Below are 22,464 nucleotides of genomic sequence, written 5' to 3' on the forward strand. Positions count from 1 at the left end.
GTGCATCATTACTAGTGGCTAGATTTTTTTAAAAATTCCAGACAACTTCTTGAACGAGAGAGTGAGATGAAGACAAAATTAATGTGTCAGGTTAATGAATTGTCATTAGATCAATTTTATTTTCTCTCAAATTATGCCATAATTATATTTGTGCATTGTGAAGTAAATAGTTTGCCGAGGGCACCAAAACTACTGTAATCTCTTGTGTGGTTTGTCACATTCTAGAAAGTTTACTAAAAACTATTTTGATACTATAAAAGGATGAACCAGGCATAAATTACATGTTGTGAAACACAAAAGTTTGCAGACACTGATTGTAGTACATTGAGTTCCTCCAATTTTATGAGTTACATGCTTCTGTGCTTATTTTCCAGAACAAACTAAAATGAGTGAACAGATCAAGTTCATTGTAGAGCAGCTCAATAAGGATCCTTTCAAAAAGAATTTCAACCTAATCACCTTTGATTCATTGGAGCCGTTGCAGTTGCTGCAGGTTCTCAATGAGGTTCTGGCTGAGATTGATCCAAAGGTACGTATAATGCAGCCTACATACACTCACGCTTAATGCTCACGATATAGTTCCAGAAACAAAAGTGCCATTGGATTACCACTGAAATAGGTCATCATAACATCATTTATACAGAGATACGATATTGATAGCACCATTGTGCTGGAAACCTTGTTATTTGTTGTTGAGAGCTTCCTGTAAGGACTGGTTTTGGGCAGGCCACGGCAAGTGAGGCAGCCATGGAATGATGAAGTGAGCAGGGCGGCACAGGCATTTTTGAGGATTGGCAGCACCTGCACTGTGTATTGACAGACCATCTGGATTCAGTGATTTCTCTCAATATCACCTGATGGATATGTTTGAAGCTGCTCCCTCCACACTAGGTGCACAGCTCGCAACAGACAAAAGATTTTTTTTGGAAATGTAGTCAATGAATAACTGCTAGTTCTTTGATAGAGTTGTCCAATTCCTGTTAATATCTGATTCTTTCACTTTAAATATGTCCTGTAAACATCAAATAATTATATTTTTGTCTTGTATGGTAGCACAATATTGACATACGAGAGGAAGCACCAGATCAAACAGCTAAGCGGATGTTAAGTCTTCTGGGAATTCTGAAATACAAGCCACTTGGAAATGTTTCTGATCTGTATGTAGCATTTTACCTTTTTATCTAGAAGAATATTTGTTTCATTATTTTTCTCTAGCTTTTTTGTTTTTGATTTCCTTCAGTGGAAAATTTGGACAGGTCACCTGTTTTTACTCTTCTACTGTATATATTCTGTTAATTCTGAATATTAGTTGATTGTATATGTAAATCATACAGGTAGCATGGTCAGTTCAGGAAGTTGTCTGGCTCTGTTGTCATCATTTAGAAAATGTACTGCTTTGGAAAGAAAGAAGACCAAGTCAGTAGAATGTTTAAAAATAATATTTTAATATGTTCTTATATGACACAGTTTTGGAATTTTTTTTTGTTGCTGGGTGCTCCATTTACAAAGTGTCATGTATCAATTCTTGACCAAGAATCTGGATCGATGTTTACCCAGCTTACATAATTTGTTTTCAGAAGTTAGCCTAGTATCTTATTTTGTACTTGCTTCTTTACCAAACACTTTTATAACATTAATTAGGCCTTATTCACAACCAGAACTGTGGAAAAAGATTAGGAGGATGGTGTCAACATCTGCCCAATGAAGATCATTGAAATGGCCACCTAGCCACAATTTTCCAGTTTGAAAATAGCAGCAAATTTCATTTTATAAACTCCATTTGAATTAGTGGAGGACATTTAATGTATAGGATCTTGCAAGCCCTGTGTTGTATCATTTAAATGAAACATTTTCTTTAGACATACAGCATAGTAATAGGCCATTTTGGCCCACAAGTCCATGCTGCCCAATTTACACTCAATTAACCTACACCCTCTGTACAGGGGAAAGAAACCTAAGGCCCTGGAGAAAATCCATGCAGACACAGGGAGAACATACAAACTCTTTATAGCTGGCGCTATAAAGGCGTGGCGCTAACTGCTACGCCAACCATGCTACCCAATGAAAATTTTTGAAAAATTATTAAATTCTGGTTAATAAGCCCTACTTTAAAAAAATTTAAAATAAACATTTTTAAAAAGAGTGTTTTATTTCTTTATTCCAGTGTGATTTGAAAACAACTGTATGAGGCAGAATTATTTTTAATATTTTTGAAGCAGAGTTGTAGTAAAATATTTAGCATTTCACGTCGTCACTGCATCAGCACCAAATCTTGATACCTGATCTCATCCTGAAACATCAATTATCTTTTGCCTCCACAGATTTTGTTTGACCCAGAAAGTACTTACAGCAGTTAATTTTTTGATTCAGATTCGAGTATCTGCAGTGTCTTGTGTTTTCTTGGTGAAATATTGCCTCATTCTCTAAATAGGGGCAAATACTAATGGGAAAATATTTGGATTATTATTCACAAATAAGAGTACAAAAATAATCTTAATGAATAGTAATTTTGTGTCAAGTTATTCAGTGCTTTGGCATCCAAGTATATATTGCAAAATAAATCCACTGAGAAAATTGTGAGTTTTTTTAAAAATTTTTTTTATTTTTCACACCATAAATCACATTAGCCATGATACACACTTTTTCCTTTTCACACATATACAGTGACATTTTCTCCCCCCCCCCCTCCTCCCAACCCACCCCCCCCCCACTCCCCCCCTCCCATCCATTTAAGGTATACAATCTAGGATACATTAAACCAGTCAGACAATGTTGTCATTCAACAAAAATACACCAGAAATTCTACTGAGTCCATTCTTTTCTTTCCTTCTCCTTCCATCAACTTAGGTATTGATTGTCCCCGGTAGGTTTTCGCTATTGTATTTAATGTAAGGCTCCCATATTTGTTCGAATATTTCAATATTATTTCTTAAACTATATGTTATTTTTTCAAATGGAATACATTTATTCATTTCTATATACCATTGTTGTATTTTCAAATTATCTTCCAATTTCCAGGTTGACATAATACATTTTTTTGCTACGGCTAGAGCTATCTTAACAAATCTTTTTTGTGCATCCTCCAAATCAATTCTAAATTCTTTGTTTTATATGTTACTTAGGAGAAAGATCTCTGGATTCTTTGGTATATTGTTTTCTGTTATTTTATTTAATATCTGATTGAGATCTTCCCAAAATTTTTCTACTCTCTCACATGTCCAGATTGCATGAATTGTTGTTCCCATTTCTTTTTTACATCGAAAACATCTATCAGATACTGTTGGGTCCCATTTATTTAACTTTTGAGGTGTAATGTATAATCTGTGTATCCAGTTATATTGTATCATACGTAGCCTCGTATTTATTGTATTTCTCATCGTTCCAGAACATAATTTCTCCCATGTTTCCTTTTTATCTTTATATTTAAATCTTGTTCCCATTTTTGTTTAGTTTTACCATTTGTTTCCTCATTCTCCTTTTCCGGCAGTTTAATATACATATTTGTTATAAATCTTTTGATTATCATTGTATCTGTAATCACATATTCAAGGTTACTTGCCTCTGGCAAACTCAAACTGCTTCCTAATTTATCCTTCAAGTAGGATCTTAATTGATAATATGCCAGCGCTGTATCTTGAGTTATATTGTACTTATCTTTCATTTGTTCAAAGGATAAGAATCTATTTCCTGAAAAACAATTTTCTATTCTTTTAATCCCTTTTTTTTCCCATTCTCTAAAGGAAAGGTTATCTATTGTAAAAGGGAGTAACTTGTTTTGCGTCAATATTAGTTTTGGTAATTGATCATTTGTTTTATTTCTTTCTACATGAATCTTCTTCCAAATATTGAGGAGATGATGTAATACTGGAGAACTTCTATGTTGTACCAATTTTTCATCCCATTTATATAATATGTGTTCAGGTATCTTTTCCCCTATTTTATCTAATTCTAATCTCGTCCAGTCTGGTTTTTCCCTTGTTTGATAAAAATCTGATAGGTATCTTAATTGTGCGGCTCTATAATAATTTTTAAAGTTTGGCAGTTGTAAGCCTCCTTGTTTATACCATTCTGTTAATTTATCTAGTGCTATCCTCGGTTTCCCCCCCTCTCCATAAAAATTTCCTTATTATTTTCTTTAACTCTTTGAAGAATTTTTCTTTCAGTTGTATTGGCAATGCCTGAAATAAGTATAATATCCTTGGAAAAATGTTAATTTTAATACAGTTTATCCTTCCTATCAGTGTTAGTGGTAGCTCTTTCCAATGCTCTAAATCGTCCTGTAATTTTTTCATTAGTGGATTGTAATTGAGTTTATATAATTGGCCTAGATTTTTGTTTATTTGTACACCTAGGTATCTTATTGCCTGCATTTGCCATCTGAATGGGGATTCCTTCTTAAATTTTGAGAAATCCGCGTTATTCATAGGCATTGCTTCACTTTTATTTACATTTATCTTGTAATCTGACACTTCTCCATATTCCTTCAATTTCTTATGTAATTTTTTTATTGATAGTTCTGGTTCTGTTAAGTACACTATAACATCATCCGCAAATAGACTGATTTTATATTCCTTGTCTTTTATTTTTATTCCTTTTATATTATTATCTATTCTTATCAATTCTGCTAGTGGTTCTATAGCTAGCGCAAACAATAAAGGTGATAGTGGGCATCCCTGCTGCGTTGACCTGCTTAAGTTAAATTGCTTTGATACATGTCCATTTACTGTCACTTTCGCTAACGGTCCCTTATATAATGCTTTAATCCAATTAATATACTTCTCCGGTAAACTGAATTTTTGCAATACTTTGAACAAATAATTCCATTCTACTCTGTCAAAGGCCTTCTCTGCGTCTAAAGCAACTGCTACTGTAGGTGCTTTATTTCCTTCTACTGCATGAATTAATTGTGAGAGAGTTTGAGGGCTTATTTCAAAGAGCTCTTGATTGAAAAATCTAATTGTTCATTCCTCCAGGAATGCCTTTCGACCAGGGTTGGTCACTGGGAGCAAGCCTATTATACATCCCATTTTGCATTGGCTCCTACAGCGAACAAATGAGCTGAAAAAAAGAGCATATTTGGCACGCTTCCTTGTCAAGGTGGAGATCCCTGCCGACTTCCTGCAGCATGATGTGGTGGCAGACACATATCATCAGGTTTTGTAGTTATACCTACAATTCGAAGTGTTATTTTTCATTTATTTTGATCGGTACATTAAAACCTCTGGTATCTGGAACCTATGGGGATTGGTAGATGCTGGATAAGTGCATTTTCCGGTTGCTTGAGACTCGTGCCTATAATGCTTAATACACCTACATTAAGAACAAACAGTTAAAAAAAAAGATAAAATTACTATACTGTACTTACACTGAATAAACTTTACTTCCATGAATATATAAACCTTATAGGATTTTACTTAATTTTCGTGTCACATTTTTTGAAAACATTTAACTGTCACTGCTTCTGCAGATTTTTCCCCCTCCACGGAGCCGTCCAAGAGATGAACAATGATATTATAGATAACTAAGCCCCACTCCCAAGTTTACAGATAAAGCCTCTAACCTGGGCAACTCTTACTAAGCAGGGATAAGAAGACACTTTAAGAGTCACCCTAATGGTGAGCAACATCATTCAGCCGGGGTGGCGCCATTTTATTTAAACACAACATTATTCAAACTTTATTTAAACAACTGCTACAAGCAAAGCACGACTAAGGGATTCTGCTGGCTGAATATTTTCTCTCATTTTCATCAAAAGTTTATGTATTACTTCAGAGAACAATTACTTTTAAAATTTTTATCTTATGTATTTATTACCTATTTTATTCTTATTTTATTTAATTTTTAAAGTTTATTTTCCTAAATTTATTTTTGCTGGTTGCTTGAGGCTGCCAGTTGCTTGAATTCAAGATACCAGGAGTTTTACTATATTTTACTTTGAACGATTGCTGTTTATTTTTAATTAATTAATGACACTAACTGAATAAAACAAGCTAGTTTTGTTTAAATTGATAGGAAATAGGTTAGCAGAAATGTCCTTAAAGAATCATTCTGGTTTGTATTTGCAGTATGAGGAATTGGTAGAAGGGTTCAAAACCTTGCACAAGGAATGCGAACAACTGAAGAACTCTGGTTTTTCAACTGCAGAAATAAGAAGGGTGAGTAATAAGGCACAGGCTGGGTAAAAATATTTTTGGTAACCTATCACAATTTTAATACATGATTGCATTAGGAACTTCTCAAATAAATCCATCTGCTTATATTTAGAATAGTTTGTCTTAAATATTTTCTTAATTAAGATACTCTTAAGAGTATACTTTATGTAATTTGACAAGATATCCATTTTTTTTCTTAAATATGAATCTTCTAAAATTCAGACTACAAGGAGTGCAAATCTGCAGATGCTTAAAATCTGAAATAAAATCAAGAAATGCTGAAAAGGTCAAGTGAGAAAGAGAAACAGTTGCCCTTTCGGGTTCAAGATATTTCCCGCAACTGAGAAAGTACCCATGTGGAGAAGGGATGGACACAGGAAATATATTTCTTAACATGAGGCCAAGGTTGCCATGGATTGGAAAGAATAGATCTTGTTCCTCAAGCATAGATTGGCCTCATGATACATTGTAGGAGGACACAAACAGAAATGAGAGTGGGATGAGAATTGAAGGCAGAAAGAAGATCAGAGTCAACTCTTTATAAACACAGCAGGTATGCTGAAAAGTGGTTATGAACCTGTGCTTGGCTTGTTGATTGGAGAGGAGCCCAATTTGTAATCACCAGATGCATTGCACCAGATTAGAAGAAGTGGAAGTGAATTACTGCTTCACCTGGAAGGATTATTTGGATCTATAAGGGATAAGGGATAAAAAGACAGGTACTGCATCTCCTGTGGTTTAATGAAGTTTCATAAGGGAAGTGGTGGAGATAGGAAAAAAAATCAGGGAAATAAGAAGAAAGAAACTTCCTTTGAAATGCTGAAAAGGTAGGGGAAGTGAAGATGTGCCAAGTTATGGAATCTCATTGAAGGTTGCAGAAATTGCAGAAGATGATGTGTTGAACATGAAGACTGATGCATGGATAGTGAAGACCAGGACAACTTTATCAAGAGGACAGAAGATGAGTGCAGAGATGTTGGCAGAGGTAGAGGTAAAGCCATGGCTCAATGAGAAGGAAGGCATCTAATTGGAAAGTCTCATCATTGGACTAAATAAGACAAAAGACGGTGGAACTGAGAGAATGAAGTGGAATCATGGGAGGCATGGTGAGATGAAGTATAGTTGAGTTAGCTTTGGGAGTCTTCAGGCTTGTAATAGATACTTGTTGCTAGTCTTTCCTCTGAGATGGAAACATAGAGGGAAGAGTCAGAGATGGACCAGAGGTAGAGCTGGATGGACATTGGTAGAAAAGGTAACAACATTTTCAAGTTATATATGAGTGCAAAACCCTTGAGTTCACATTCTCTTCTTCCTGAAGATAGCAAAAGTAGAATTCCCCCAGTCCTTGGCTTCCACCCCACCAGCCTTTCCAAACATCAAATCAATTTTCACAGTTTTTTTTAGCGAGAACCTATCACCAGATACAACTTACACTCTTCTCCCATTTCAACATTTTGAAGGGGGCATTCTCTTGAGACTCCCTCGTCAGTGATTCTGTCACCATCAGCCATTTCTTTTCTTTTACTATTTGCTTCCAACTGCAAGAGATGCCACAACTTCTACCCATGAACCAGGGACCAAAAGTCTTTTCAAGTAAGGCAGAAATTTAGTTACACTTCTTATAATCTGATGTACTACATTTGATGTTCACAATATGGTCTCCTCTGCATTGGCAAAATAAATTAGAGATTGGGTGCTCACTTTGCAAAACACATGTTCAGTCGGCAGAGTTCAATCTGAGCTTTCTGTTGCTTCCGTCTTTAATTTTATGTCCCAAGTCCATTCTACCTTTTTGTGGACTCTTGCACTGTCTGATCAGGATTCCACCTCATCCTCCATCTTTGTTGCTTTCAAAAATAAATATTTTAATCTGCAGCTTCAGGTACTCTGCTTTCTCTAAATTTGCTAGATTTCATGTTATATCTCACCACTTTTAGCTCTTGTCTTTGTGTCTCACACTTTGCACTCATATTTCATAGCTTCTATGTTCCTTTGTTCCGATTTTTTTTTTTCCTTTCAATTGTTCCCATCAACCAATAACCAGGCAATCCCAATTTCATTTTATTCCCCATGGCAATGTCTCAATCTCAGGGACCTTCCCTTTGTCCTTCCATCCCTCATCCTCTCTGCAATCTAAAATCAATGTTTTCTCTCATTCCTAGTTCTGACAAATAGTCTTTGACCTCAAACTTGTTTCTTTCATTTTTGTGGATGCTACATGACCTACTGAGTGTTTAAACCATTTGTTTTTAATTACTGAGGATTCTGTGCTTATTTGAAAATTCTTCTTCACTGAGGGTACAAAATTTAATTTGGGTGAGATGTCAGTGTATAAGCATAGTTTGTTAACAGAACTATTGCTTATCATGAGATTTAATTTAAATGATTGCCTACATTTTGCTCATACCTTGTTGAAGGACTCAAGCCCAAAGCGTTGGTTATATATCTTATCTTTGCTACATAAAATGCACATTATGATCTGCTGAGTTTCTCCAACATTGTGATTTTATTTCAATCATGGTGTCTGCAGACTTGTGTTTTACTCTTAAACTATACTTGAGCAAAAGAATCTCATCCTTGATTAATCTCTCAACTGAGGAAAAGCATTTGTCCCACCTTAATTCATACAGAAACTTAAATTCTAACAGATTTCTTAGCTTACAATTTTTGCTTCATCCATTGCCAACAAAAAAGTTGATATTCCTCTGACTGCTGTGTTGGATTTTGCTGAGCTTGTTTATCTACACAATAGCAATGATGACAAATCAAAATAACTTTTTGCACATAGAAATGAATCTTCAACATAGTGTGGTGATATAATGAGCCGCCTAGCACAAAAGCAGGCCCACGTGTCCATGCCAAACAATATGCTCTGCCCTCCTACTTTAGTCTCACTTGCCCAAATTAGTCCCATTGCCCTTCTGATCTATGTAATTATGCAAGTGTATCTGAAAGGGGGCTAACATACCTGCCTCTACCACTTAGTCAAGCAGCTTGTTCCATATGCCCACCACTGAGTGAAGATCCATCAAGAAATGAAAAGGTGTGTTTTTTTTTAAAGAGGAGTGATTAACAAAATGAATGTAATATTCTGCCATTTTAAACTGTTATAGGATCGATGACCAGAATGAAATAGGTTATCCTGATCATCTTAAAAGTCATGAGATTTAGGAGGGGAATTGCACATCAGGGTTCAGGTAGTTGAAGAGATGACTACTAAAGGGGGAGCAGAGAAAAGTGGAGATGTGGCAGAGGCAAGAGATTAAATATAATAGTGATCTCACAGAGAGTAAGGTGCACAGAGTCATGCAAGATGCAACAACAATACCCACCACCCCCTGACCTAGTATAGGTGCGCCACTAACATTAAATAAGAAAAAGAAGCATGCTACAATGATCAGTCAGTGTGCATCAAAAGGCCACGTTCCTAGCTCTGTTGGCTCTGGTTTGAGCCCTGGAGTGAAGCTCACGTTCATTCTGTGGGAGGAAAAGAGACTCAGTTGCTTCATATGTTTGGCTTTTAAACCCCTCTGTACAGGTGATTAGCAGAGCCAGTGGCGACATGTGTGATTGTTTGAGATGGCTTATTACAGGGTGAGTGCTCAGCAATAGTGGCCTTGACAGTTATGGTGGCTTCCAACCAGTTTCCTGCTGGAGACGTCACATGACCCTCTACACTACACACTCTCTCAGACTGAACTGTCTCAATGTCTCTGCTTTAAATAACACCATTAGAGGAGACATTAACAAGCATCCACTATGTCAAGGGCCCTCAGAATTTTACGTTTCAATCACATCATATTATTGCCTTGTTTTTTATTGCTGGAAACCAGTAATTATTTTCGCAGCTATTTTAATATGGTATTGTAGCTCTCCGCCAACGTGGAGAAGAATGACATATACACCAAAGCCATGGAAAACAAAACTGATTTATTTCTCTGGCCGTTGCGCTTATAAGGACCCCTTGCGCTGAGGTCAGGGCCTCATGACATCAGAGTGCCGGCAATCACGCCAGAGTTCCCTATCTTCCCTCTGTGCAGATGTCACCTGGGACAACAGTTGGTGTCATCCCATGTCCACGCGTGTAGCCATGTTCGCCAGCCATTTTGCGGGCCAGTCCGTGTCTTCGTGCGTGGGCCACTACACGACCCCACCCCCTACCCCCCCCCCCAGAACTGGAGACCGGTCCCCTGTCTGTAGCCTTAGGTGGCTTGTTCCTGCATCGCAAGGGAGGAATGGAGACTGGCTCATTACAGTCCAGATATGCCGGTTTCAGGCAGTGGATGGTAAAAGTCTCCTTACTGCCGATGTTGAGGACAAAGGTGGAACTATTGTCTCTAATGACCTTGTAGGGTCATTGTAAGGGTGATCTGTGTGCATCCCTCCTTACGAACATGTATGGACAAGTCTTTAGGTCCTTTGGGATGCTATGCTTGGGCTGGCTGTGTGGTGGGAACCAAGGACCCCAGTTTTCGCTGCAAGTTCTCGAAGGTTGCTGCAGGGTCATCTGGGTGTTTATCAGGGGCCAGGAACTCACCAAGAATGATTAAAGGTAGGCTGTAGACTATCTCCACTGCCGAGGCATTGAAGACCTACTTTGACGTCGTATGAATTCCCAACAGGACGCAAGGCAGTTCGTTCACCCATTTGGGACCCTAGAGTCCGGCCATCAAGGCTGCCTTGAGGTGCCTGTGGAAGCGCTCCACCAACCTGTTGGCATGCAGGTGATACACCATGGTATGGTGGACCTGCATCCACAAAAAGTTAATCAGTGCTGCCCAGAACTTGGAGGTGAATTGTGCCCACCTGTCTGAGGTGAGGTGCTCTGGGACCCTGAATCGGGATACCCATGTGTCAGTGAGTGCCCTGGCACAGGTTTCAGTGGTGGTATCAGCCAGTGGGACCACATGCTCATGTAGTGGTCAACCATGGTCAAAAGGTATCGAAACCAGTAACAGGAAACCAGTAACAGCCCCACTAAGCCAATGTGTACGTGGCTGAACCTGCGCTGCGCCGGATCAAAAGTCTGTATGGGTGCTCTGGTGTGAACCTGCACTTTGGAGGACTTACAGTTCATGCAGGTGTTGGTCCACTGGCTGACCTGTTTACAGATGCCATGCCAGATAATCCTGTTGGCCACCATTTTGGCCATGACATGGATGGCAAGTGTATCGGTTTGATTGCAGGGTGTGACAGCGCATCGGCTACCAGGTTGTTTTTCCCTGCAATATGTTGAATGTCTGCGGTAAACTCAGACATATAGGACAAGTTTCTCTGGTGTCGGGCTGACCACGGGTCTGATACCTTATGGAAAGTGAAAGTCAATAGCTTGTGATCAATGAACACCTTGAATTGCCAGCCTTCCAAAAAGTAACGGAAATGTCTTACCACCAGGTTCAGCACTAACAGCTCCTGGTCGAAAGCAGGAGGATCTGGGGGAGGTGCCTGCTGAAAAAGGCCAGGGGTTGCCACTGGCCCTCTGAGTTGTTCTAGCATGCCCCTTACCGCTATGCCGGAGACATCAACAGTCAGAGTGGTAGGTGTCTCAGGTGGGTGGTGTGGTCCTTGCGGCTTTGGCTGACGATGAGGATATCGTCCAAATAGATGAATGCAAATGGGAGGTGCCAGCCCATTGTGTCCATCAGCCATTGGAAAGTTTGTGCTGCATTCCATAGACCGAAGGGCATGTGGAGAAATTCAAACAAGCCAAAGGGGGTTATGATTGCAGTCTTGGCTACGTCCTGGGGGTGAACTGGGAAATGCTGGTACCCCTGGATGAGGTCCACCTTGGAGAACACCTGTGCCCTATGCAGGTTGGCGGCAAAGTCTTGGATGTGGGGCAAGGGATATCTGTCAGAAGTGGTGGCCTCATTGAGGTGGGAGTAGTCACTGCATGGTCTCCAACCCCCTGCTGTTTTGGGCACCATGAAGAGGGGAGAGGCCCAGGGACTGCCGGAGTTCTGCACAATCCCCAGCTCCTCCATTTTTTAAACTCCTCTTTCGCCAGGCTGAGCTTCTCGGATTGGCCGGCATTCCTGCCATGTGGAGGTCACCTGGGACGACAGCCAGTGTCACCCCCAGGTCCACGCTGTCGCTGCGTTTGTCAGCCATTTTTCAGGCTTCTCCGTGTCTCTGCACTCAGGCTGCTACAGAATTTCATACTAATATAGTCATTTGTTGTATATTTCTGTGCCTATTCCATGGATCTAAATGGAAACTTAAACCTCAATGGAGTGTGCTCCCACTGTACCACACCAGTATCTCTGCTAAATCTTTCTGATAATCTCTTCCATATACCCAGTTTCCTTTGCTTCCCCTATTGGTGGCATGTCTTTAAGTTTTGGATTTTAGATATCCAATTCCCTTTCTGAACTTTTCTATTTCCTTTTCTCAGTTTTCAAATGTTGGTCACTTGCCCCAGTACAGTATAAAATACCTTGAAGTTACATTCAGATTCTTAATCATAATTCTGATGCATCCTAGTATTCATTTAAGACTGTTTATAAATCCATGATGATACAGGTTCTACTGATGCACAAACCAATCTGTTATTCAAATTGTTCCAAAGGATGATTTCCTGCTTTAATGTGCATTGAGTTTCCATTGATTTTGTGTTTTCTGCTGCTATTTTTCATATCTATTGTGTTTTATTACCTTTTCTGGTTTCTAAAAACTTGGAATTTTGTGGCAATAAACTAAATTGGGCAGAGTCAACTTATCTCTTTGGTATTTTCAAAGCAGCCAATGGATAATCATGAAGTTGAGGTACTTAATGTTAAAAAAAAAATGTGGAAGAACACCTAGATCTGAGTGCTGCATATCTTAACTTTGCTCATGATTTTAAAATAAGTAGGAAAACAAATTATATCAGAGTCTGCACAGAGATGTAGATGGGTTAACCGAGTGGGCAAGGATCCAATAGATGGAATACAATGTTGGTCAATAAGAGGTCATCACTTTGGAAAGAAAAATAGAATAGGTGAAGGATTGTAGCATGCTGTTGTTCAGAGGGACTTGGGATGGCTTATGCATGAATCTTGGTCTGCAGATGCAACAGGTTATCAAAAAAGCAAATAGAATGTTGGCCTTCATTGTTTAAAGGTTTGAATTTAAGAGGAGAGAGGTACTGCTGCAACTATCCAGGGCAATGGTGAGATTGCACCTGGAGTGCTGGACTCCTCTCGAAAATAGACACTGCTTGTGGAGTTGTACTGAGGAGGTTTACCAAGTTGATTGCAGAAATGAGGAGAGATTGAGTTGCCTGGGTGATACTCATTGGAATTCAAAAGCGATCCTATTGAAACATATGCAATTATGAAAAGGATAAGGTAAAGGAAAGAAAGTTGTTTCTTCTGATAGGTGAGACAAGAACTAGGGGACATAGCCTCAAGATTTGGTGGAGTTGATTAAGGTGTATTGTGGAGAAAAACATGGCCTCCCTGCCTGTCTGGAATATTGTGGATTGCAGATAATCACGTGTCCCTCCTGTCTGAAACTTATTCAGAAGTCACATTACCTGTCATCAGGGTTAGACTCCGGCCACCCATTAGTGCACACCTTGCCGTTGGTTCAGTTAAATTACCTCGGGTCATTATTCGCTAGGCGCCCAGATCAGAACCATTTTTTAAAAAAAATGCATAGCACATTTCTTTTTCTCTGCCTCATGACCCAAGCCCCAGACATCGCTCCATGCCAGGTCGCTACTGTGGACATTGCTGGAAGTGTCATGGGTAAGGTGTGCACTACACTGAAGCTGAGTCATTGTACTGCGATTGATCAGTACTTGCAGAGAGCTGCACTACCGTTGGTACAGGGAACCGGATATGTGTGTGTAAGTCCCTGTCTGAAGAGTGTGTAGAGTATAGGCGGTCACTGGTAATGGAGTCCAAACTAGGTCTGATGTGAATATCTATATCGTTGTTTATATAATAATCGAATATCATTAGATATTCTCCCCTTTTTGTCTTCTGTGTGTTAATTAAAGTTACGTGTGATTGTAGCACTCGCGTCTTGACTTGCCTCTCTATGAACCCACCAAACCTGATACTCTTCCCAATACAATAATAGGCACTGAGAGCAGGGTTCAAAGAATTTCGGCTGGACACATGGAATACTAACCGTCTGGGAGATCGTAGTAACGATTGTGTGTGTCCAGGTGTATGTGTTAATGTATACTTGCTCACCAACGGGGGCAGTAGGAGGTGACCCAAAGCTAGTAAATGAACCCCAGGTCAGAATTTAAAATTCCTGGATAGATCGATGACCGTCAGGAATTCAGCCTTTTAACGATGTGGCTGGTAAGCCATGCCATGCTGGTCGACTGGATCGATAGACTGGACCCCAACAGAGAAAAGATAGGGTGCCATGTGGTCTCCCTTTTGGAGGAATTGGAGTTTCCCGAGGCTAGGGGGAGTTGTGATGAGGAACAGAAAATAACGTGGGAACAAAATACACACACAGACACACTATAGCAGTCGTGGGAAATAAATAGCAGAGAATTAATGAATGTGGGGAAAATAGTGTGGGAACAAAATACACACACACACAGACACACTACAGCAGTCGTGGGAAATAAATAACAGAGAATTAATAACAAACGTGGGGAAAATAGCGTGGGAACAAAATACACACACACACTCTACAGAAGCCGTGGGAAATAAATAGCTGAGAATTAATAACGAACATGGGGAAAATAGGATGGGAACAAAATACACACACACAGCCACACTACAGCAGTTGGGAGAAATAAATAGCAGAGAATTAATTACGAACGTGGGGAAAATAGCGTGGGAACAAAATACACACACACACACTACAGTCATGGGAAATAAATAGCAGATAATTAATAACGAACGTGGGGGAAATAGCGTGGAAACTAAACACACACACACTCTACAGCAGCCGTGGGAAATAAAGAGCAGAGAATTAATAGCGAACATGGGGAAAATAGTGTGGGAACAAAATACACATACAATCACAATGAACTGGTACATGCAGTAATCAAGGAAAAATTACGACGATGTCCCACCACCCCTTGACTCAGTGCAGACACGACTCTATGCTACAAGGGACACTAATTAAATGCTCCCAACCCTTTTAACAGTGCTGATCTTACCAACAGTTTCTCCAGCACCCTTTCACATTTCTAGGCCTGAAGTGAAGCAGGGTAGTCCAAAGCTGGCAAAAAAAACAGAATAAAGAGCACATGGCACCTTTAGAGTGCTGAAGGGTCCAGCCCAACTCGTTAGCAGGGAACAATGGCTTGGTGCCAGGAGTGTTAATCCAATTACAACAGCCAATGGCCCAAGCCCAAGTACAGGCAGACTGGAGAGTCAAGGTGTGCACTAATGGGTAGGGCAGAATCAAACCTTAATTGGCAGCTGGTGTGTCCTCCAACTAGGTAGGGGGCAGTGCTGTCACATGATGGCCACTATCCTTCCCAATACGAGAATGTTGACAGGATTTCAGGGTCTGAGTTACAGGGAAAGGTTGTGCAGACTGGGGCTTTTTTCTCTGGAGCGTAGAAGATTGAGAGGGGACTTGATAGAGGTGTTTAAGATTTTAAAAGGGACAGACAGAGTAAATGTGGATAGGCTTTTTCAATTAAGAAAGGGGGAGATTCAAACTGGAGGACATGGTTTAAGATTGAAGGGGGAAAATTATAAGGGGAACATGAGGGGAAATTTCTTTACGCAGAAGGTTGTGGGGATGTGGAATGAGCTTCCGGCAGACGTGGTCGAGGCGGGATCATTGATTACAGTTAAGGAAAGACTGGATCGTTACATGGATAGGAGGGGACTAGAGGGGTATGGACCGGGTGCTGGTCAGTGGGACTAGGAGGGTGGAGATTTGCTACGGCATGGACTAGTAGGGCCGAACTGGCCTGTTCTGTGCTGTAAGTGGTTATATGGTTATATGTTATATGGTTAATACAATCCACCCCTCAGAGGTCACACCACTCACAATCAATAATTCTATGTATATTATAAGTAAAAACAAAATTACCTTTTTTAACAAAAAAAAATACTTATCAAGTGGGTCAATATATACACTAGTGCCTTCCGAATGCTTGACAAGGCACATATAAAATTCAATGACAACCCCTAACCAAATAGGGTCATTGTGTTATCAAAGTGCAGGGTGCTGTGGGAGCTGTTCCTAAGTGTCAGAGGGGAGGGTAGAAAAAGGAATTTGTTTGGTCACTTACTCATGTGCCTGGTTTCTCCAGCTTAGCTGCCAAATATGAGCACCCTTACCACCAATGTCTTTAAGCAGGCAGTGCAAGGTCATCCATCATGTACCAGAGCCCTGGCCTTAGCCTCACACTTGGGACTACTCTGCTTCCCTCCAGACCTAGAAATGTGGAAAGGTGCTGGAGAAATTGTTTGTAAGATGTGCACTGTTAAAAGGGTTGTGAATGTTTGTAGCATAGAGCTATGCCTGCACTGAGTGTGTGTGTGTGTGTGTGTATTTTGTTCCCATGCTATTTTCCCCACATTTGTTATTAATTGTCCGCTATTTCTTTCCCACGGCTGCTGTAAAATATGTGCATGTTGTGTGTTTTGCATCAGTTACCATTTCCTACACTTGCCTTCTGTAAATAAAATCCTTCCCCATCAAAACTGTGTTCCAAATCGTTGCCTGTTTCCTCACTCACAACAGGGGTATAATGTCCGATTTAAGTAATCAGGGTGCCCAGAAAGAGAGGGGATAGGAAGATGAAATCCTTGCAGCATTACTGTTGTGCACTACAGGAGGCAGTCCAGCCTGCCCAAGTGTGAGTGACCAACCAAGAAATGGAAGTCATAGAGATTGAAATGCAGCAGCTGCAAGCAATTCACTGGTCTCTGGCTGGCATCTTGATCCAGGCAAAGTTTGAGCCATTGTCCAGCAGGGGTTCAACAAAGGTTGGGGGAATGGGTATGTGTGAATGGATATGTGTGAATGGATGGTGATGACCATCCAAAAGAGTCCTATGACACATGCCCTGACCTCTGCTTGCCTGATCCTTTGCAAGCCTGAACAGTGGCCACACATTCCCAGGTCTCCCACTGGACACTCTGCTGACCCTCCAAAATGGGGATGCAGCCAAAAGTGGAAGAACTGGGGGCATGGCCATGCAAAGCACCTAGACAGACATGTTTTGGTTGAACTCTCCATGAAGAATATTAAATAGAAGTTCAAAACTTAAAAATCAAGATTCATTTAATAAAAAATTGATAAGACCGGCACGAAGAAACCAAGGCAGCTGAGAACAAAGACTGAAGAAGCTCCTATTTAACTGGGAACATCGGGTGAAAGTCTGAAAGGGAGTGGAGCAAAAATGGAGATAGGACCAGCAAAACTTGGTAAAATTGGGGAGTCAGGTCAAGAGTCAGGTCAAGCATCATCCTGGAAAAAAATGGAGAATTTGAGCAACTGATTCATAAATGTTGAAATGGTGATGAGAGATATGATGGAGAAAATTACAAAAATAAGAGATTGTTGAAGGCCTGGTGGAGAGAAGGGCTCGAGCAGAGTCTGAATTGATGAAAATGCATGAGAAACTTGAAGCTTTGGAAAAAAAATGCCAAAGAATGGGAGTCAGATAAACAAAGACTGCTTGACAACATTAACCACGTGGAGAACTTTAGTTGATGAAACAATGTTTGAGTTTTTGGACTAAAGGAAGGAATCGAGGGCAGAGACCAGGTGAAATTTTTTTCAAAAATGGATCCTGCAAGTATTGGGAGAAGACAAATTTGGAGAAATACTCCATATCAAGAGAGCTTACCAAACACTTGGCCCTCCTGAGGTTGAGCGTGAAAAGGTACTATTTTATCAAGATTTTAGTATGGCCTTGATTAAACAAAGAAAAGAATTTGAAGACGTGAAAAGACAGCTGCGTGTTTAAAACTTTGAAATACTCAATGATATACCCTGCAATTTTGAGGGTCGATATAGTGGAAGGAAACCGGCGATTTTTCAAGAAAAAGAATGAGGTGTAAGATTTTCTATGAAGTATATAAAGGGAAAAAAAGAAAAAAATCAGTTTTTGAGGGAGAAGATTGTGAAAATATTTATAATGGAACTAAGTAGTAAAAGTATTTTTAAAATTTTTATAAAACCATCTTGTATTTATTGTTTTAAAGTAAAATGTATAGAAATGCTCACATGGAGAGCTCAGTAAAGGGGATAAAAATCTGGGAAAAGTGATAGCATTTGGAGAGACTGATCTAAGGGGAGAAAGGCACCTGGAAAGGAGTAGCAAAAAATATGGTGCTAAAAGGAGGGGTTCTTCTTCCTTGAGAGATTCCATGGGATTTTCTTTGTGGGTTTTTGGGGCTCTACATATATGTTTCTCTCAGGGCAGGGTCATTGTGTGTTTTTCTTAAAGGGGAAGGATCACTATTATTTAAAGAACCAAAGAGATTTAATTGCTGAAATTATTTTTTAAAGATTATCGCAAGAACATTAAAATTTATTAGTTTCAATGTTAATGGAATTAATGGGTAGGTGAAAAGAAAATGTGCCTTAGTATACCTTAAAAACATTAAAGGCAGATGTAATCTTTTTACAACTTGGAACCATGCAAAATTAAAGAGGTTGGGTGGGTTCCCCACCGGAGGTGACCTCTGACTAATTTATCATTTGAGCTCTCCCAAGCCACTCCCACCCCCCCCCCCCCCCCCAAAACAGGATAAGACTACCCTTTAAGCTGTTCCTCATTTCGATTTGAGGTCTACGAAATGCTCATAAAAACTGACAGCTGTGATTTCCCACACTGGTTTTCACAACCTTTCTGCCATCACACCATTTTGTTTCACCAGCAAGGAGCTACTGTCACTTATTATGCACAGAACTTTCAAACAGACATACGACAGCTGTTGCCATGGAAATGTTATCACTGGACATTTCAGCTTAAGAGCGATCATGTACTTTGTTATGGACCTTTTTTTATAGCACCCTGAGTTGTGGCATCTACTCTGCATAATGTCTCTTAGCACACTCAAGAAATTGTACTTTCAGCTTTTAATTACAATATTACAAATCATAGTTATGATGTTACAGATCACACACCAGCAGGAAATATTCAGCAATGACAGTGTTCTAACAGCCCTTCCATTAACAGAAACTAATACCTCATAGGGTGGGCGCTTCAGGAGTTTCTATTCAAAACTACGAATTTGGCCAACTTTCAGTCCGTTTAAAGGGAATGTGAGCAGGAAAAGCATCCTGATGTCAGACAACAGCCCAGAAAAATGGGGGGTTCCCAGCAGATATGAGTACACCCTTGATGTATGCTTGCCAGCCTGACCCCTGACTCATTACGGGATAGCAAGGCATTGGGCATCTGGGCTCTGTGTTTAAGGAGTGCCCAAGTGTGAAGCCAAGGTGCGGGATGCGTGAGTCAAGAGAGGGCTCTAGAACCTGATGTATGGCCTTGCACTGCCTGCTCGCAGACGTTGAAGGTAAAGGTGCACACTTTTGCCAGCTAAGCCGGAGAAAACAGGCATGCACCTCAGTGACCCGACAATCTTCTTTTTCTTCCTTCCCCTCTGACACTGGAGAGCAGCACCCACAGCACCCTACCACATTGGGGACACACCAACCCCGTTTGGATGGGGGAACTGGTGACATGTTGTGCCTTGTCCACCATATGGAAGGCACTTATCTATATATTGATCCACTTGGTTTGCAACATTTTTAAAAACATTTTTTCTCTCTTGTTTTATATTGTTATAATATGTATACAGAGTTTACTGTCGAGAAACCACTCATTGATTGTCTTTGCAGTGATTGCAAAGTGATATGACTTCCAACAGGTGGAATGTTACATGTGGATGTGGAGGAAATGTGGCCTCCCTGTCTGTCTGGAATACTGTGGATTGCAGGTGGTCACGTGTCCTCCCTGTCTGAAACTATTTTGAAGTCATATCACCTATCAATGAAGGTTGGACTCCAGTCACCTATTAAGACACACCTTGCCACTGGCTTGTTTAAATTACCTAGGGTTATTATTGGTTAGATGTCTAGATCAGAACTGTATAAAACATCGATGCATAGCACATTTCTTTCTCTCTGTCTCATGACCCAAGCCTTGGGCATCGTTCCATGTCAGGTCATTACAATGGACATCTTTGGAAGTGTCACGGGTAAGGTGAGCTCTACAAGAAGCTGAGCTATAGTACTGCAGTAGATCAATACTTGCAGAGACCTGCACTCCCATTGGTACAGGGAACCAGATATGTGTGTTAAAGTCCCTGTCTGTAGAGTGTATGCTCAAGTGTGTGAGTGTGTAGAGTATAAGCGGCCAATGGTATCAGAGACCAACCTAGGTCCGATGTTAATGTCGAAATCATTGTTTAAGTAATATAGTAATCGAGTACCATTTGGCGTTCTTCCGTTTGTCTCCTGTGTGTTAATAAAAGATGTGTGTGATTGTAATACTTGTGTCCAAACTTCTCTTTGTGAACCCACCAAACTTGATACTCTTCCCAATATGATAGGTGGAGATGAGGAGGAACTGTTTTTTTTTCAGTGAGTAGTGAATCTGAAATTCTCTGCCTATTAAATATATTTAAGACTCAAATTTTTGAATAGTAGGAATATTAAAGATAATGGGGAAATGGGCTAATAGATGGAGCTGAGTCAACAACCAGATCAGCCATGTTGAATGGCTGATAAGGTTTGACAACCTACATGACCTGCTCCTGCTTCTATTTCTTATCTTCTAGTATCTCACAACTTTCAATAGTGTCAAGGGTATCTCTTCAGAAATACTTTATACTGCCATCGGCTGAATTTGAAAATCCAGCACCTTCATGCAAGAGAAAGATGACATCAGAATTATTTCTGAAGTGTCACCATGCAGAATATTATACTGATATAAATAAATTACTACTGACAGGTAGAGATTTTCATCTGAAATTAAATGAGCTTTAGGAAACGTCAATCTATTTAAAATATTTAAATGTTAATACAATAATGGATGGTTAATTTTTTTGTGTTGATTTGGCAGGACATAAATGCAATGGAGGAAGAAAAGGATCAACTTATTAAGCGGGTTGAACGTCTGAAGAAAAGGGTAAGATCAAGTTATAGTGTAAGGATATTACTTCATCAGCCATAATTTGTCACATGCTTAAGGAAGGGATTGAATAACACATTTGAGTGAACATAGTCATTGGAGAGTAATTGATCTCTGCAAGGAGTTGTACACTTAATGAATGCATGTCCATGTAATTGGTGAGAATTCCATGCTGTCATCTACAGCAGTTTATGAATAGGAAAAGAAAATTATCTGTGCAATCTGAGCTGGTCAAATTTTCTTAAGACACTAATAGTAAAAAGCAATGTTTGCATGTTTTCACTAGGTAGACACAGTATCAAATCACCAGCGGATGTTGGAAATGGCAAGACAGCTTCGTGTGGAGAAGGAAAGGGAAGAATCTTTAATGCAGCAAAAACAGGAACAAAAAAATCAGGTGTGATTTGTACATTATAAATTACAAGTTTTGCAAGGAAGGAGGAATTACCTGAATAGTTTAATGTAGCAATGGAATTTTGTGCACTTCAAGTTTAGAATAACCTTGAATTTAATCAGTTAACCATGAAGGAAAATTACAAAATGTTCCTTAAATTTAATTTACAAAATTCTTATTTATATTTCCTACACAAAAAAAATTGCAATAGTTACTGAGGTAAATACCAAAATTCAGTGGGAAGAATATTTTTCAAGTCTGGAAAAAGTAAATGTTACTAAATCTTGAAATGGCTGAACTGTTGATCACTTTAACATGCATCTTTTCCAGATCCTTGTCTATAAAAAGTGGAAGTCTTGTGGACACTGTCATTGAAGTAAACTGATTGATAGAAGCCATATTTATAGAAATATATTGTGTACTTCTGTCAATTGTGGGTACTGAATCTATAGACATAGAATTAAGACACCAATTTAAAGTAAGAATGGATCATAACTTAACAAAATTGAGCCAATTATTACCATATTCTACACATAAGCCATATGTGATAAGGTTTACAACTAGCTTTTTTTTCATTCCAAAGACAATAGCCAGGCTTTGTGGCTGTCATGACAGAAAAACTGCAGACAATACACTGAAAGTGATGGAAGCTTTTGAAATAGAATCATAAAGTTATACCACATGGAATCAGACTCTTTGACCCAACATGTCCATGCCAACCAAGTTGTTTACCGTTTGCCTGCATGTGCCCATAAACCTTTCCAATTCACAATCTTTCTAAATTACTTTCAAATGTCATTTTTGTATCTGCCTCTACAGCTTCTTCTGGCAGCTTATTCCATATGCCC

The 22,464-nt window shown here is 39.6% G+C and overlaps 1 protein-coding gene across 3 annotated transcripts in view; it reads left to right on the top strand.

Annotated features, from left to right (window-relative positions):
- The window catches only part of ift81 (intraflagellar transport 81 homolog), a 93,691-nt gene that overhangs the window by 1,081 nt on the left and 70,146 nt on the right, over positions 1-22,464 (top strand). For all 3 annotated transcript variants that reach the window (XM_069933318.1, XM_069933317.1, XM_069933319.1), the window contains exons 2-7: positions 375-529; positions 1,054-1,157; positions 4,974-5,154; positions 6,066-6,155; positions 21,154-21,219; positions 21,509-21,619. In XM_069933318.1, the coding sequence (XP_069789419.1) occupies positions 375-529; positions 1,054-1,157; positions 4,974-5,154; positions 6,066-6,155; positions 21,154-21,219; positions 21,509-21,619 (707 nt within the window). The remainder of the gene's footprint in view (positions 1-374; positions 530-1,053; positions 1,158-4,973; positions 5,155-6,065; positions 6,156-21,153; positions 21,220-21,508; positions 21,620-22,464) is intronic.

The sequence above is a fragment of the Narcine bancroftii genome, chromosome 4, assembly GCF_036971445.1.
Source record: "Narcine bancroftii isolate sNarBan1 chromosome 4, sNarBan1.hap1, whole genome shotgun sequence".
Classification (NCBI taxonomy): Eukaryota; Metazoa; Chordata; class Chondrichthyes; order Torpediniformes; family Narcinidae; genus Narcine; species Narcine bancroftii.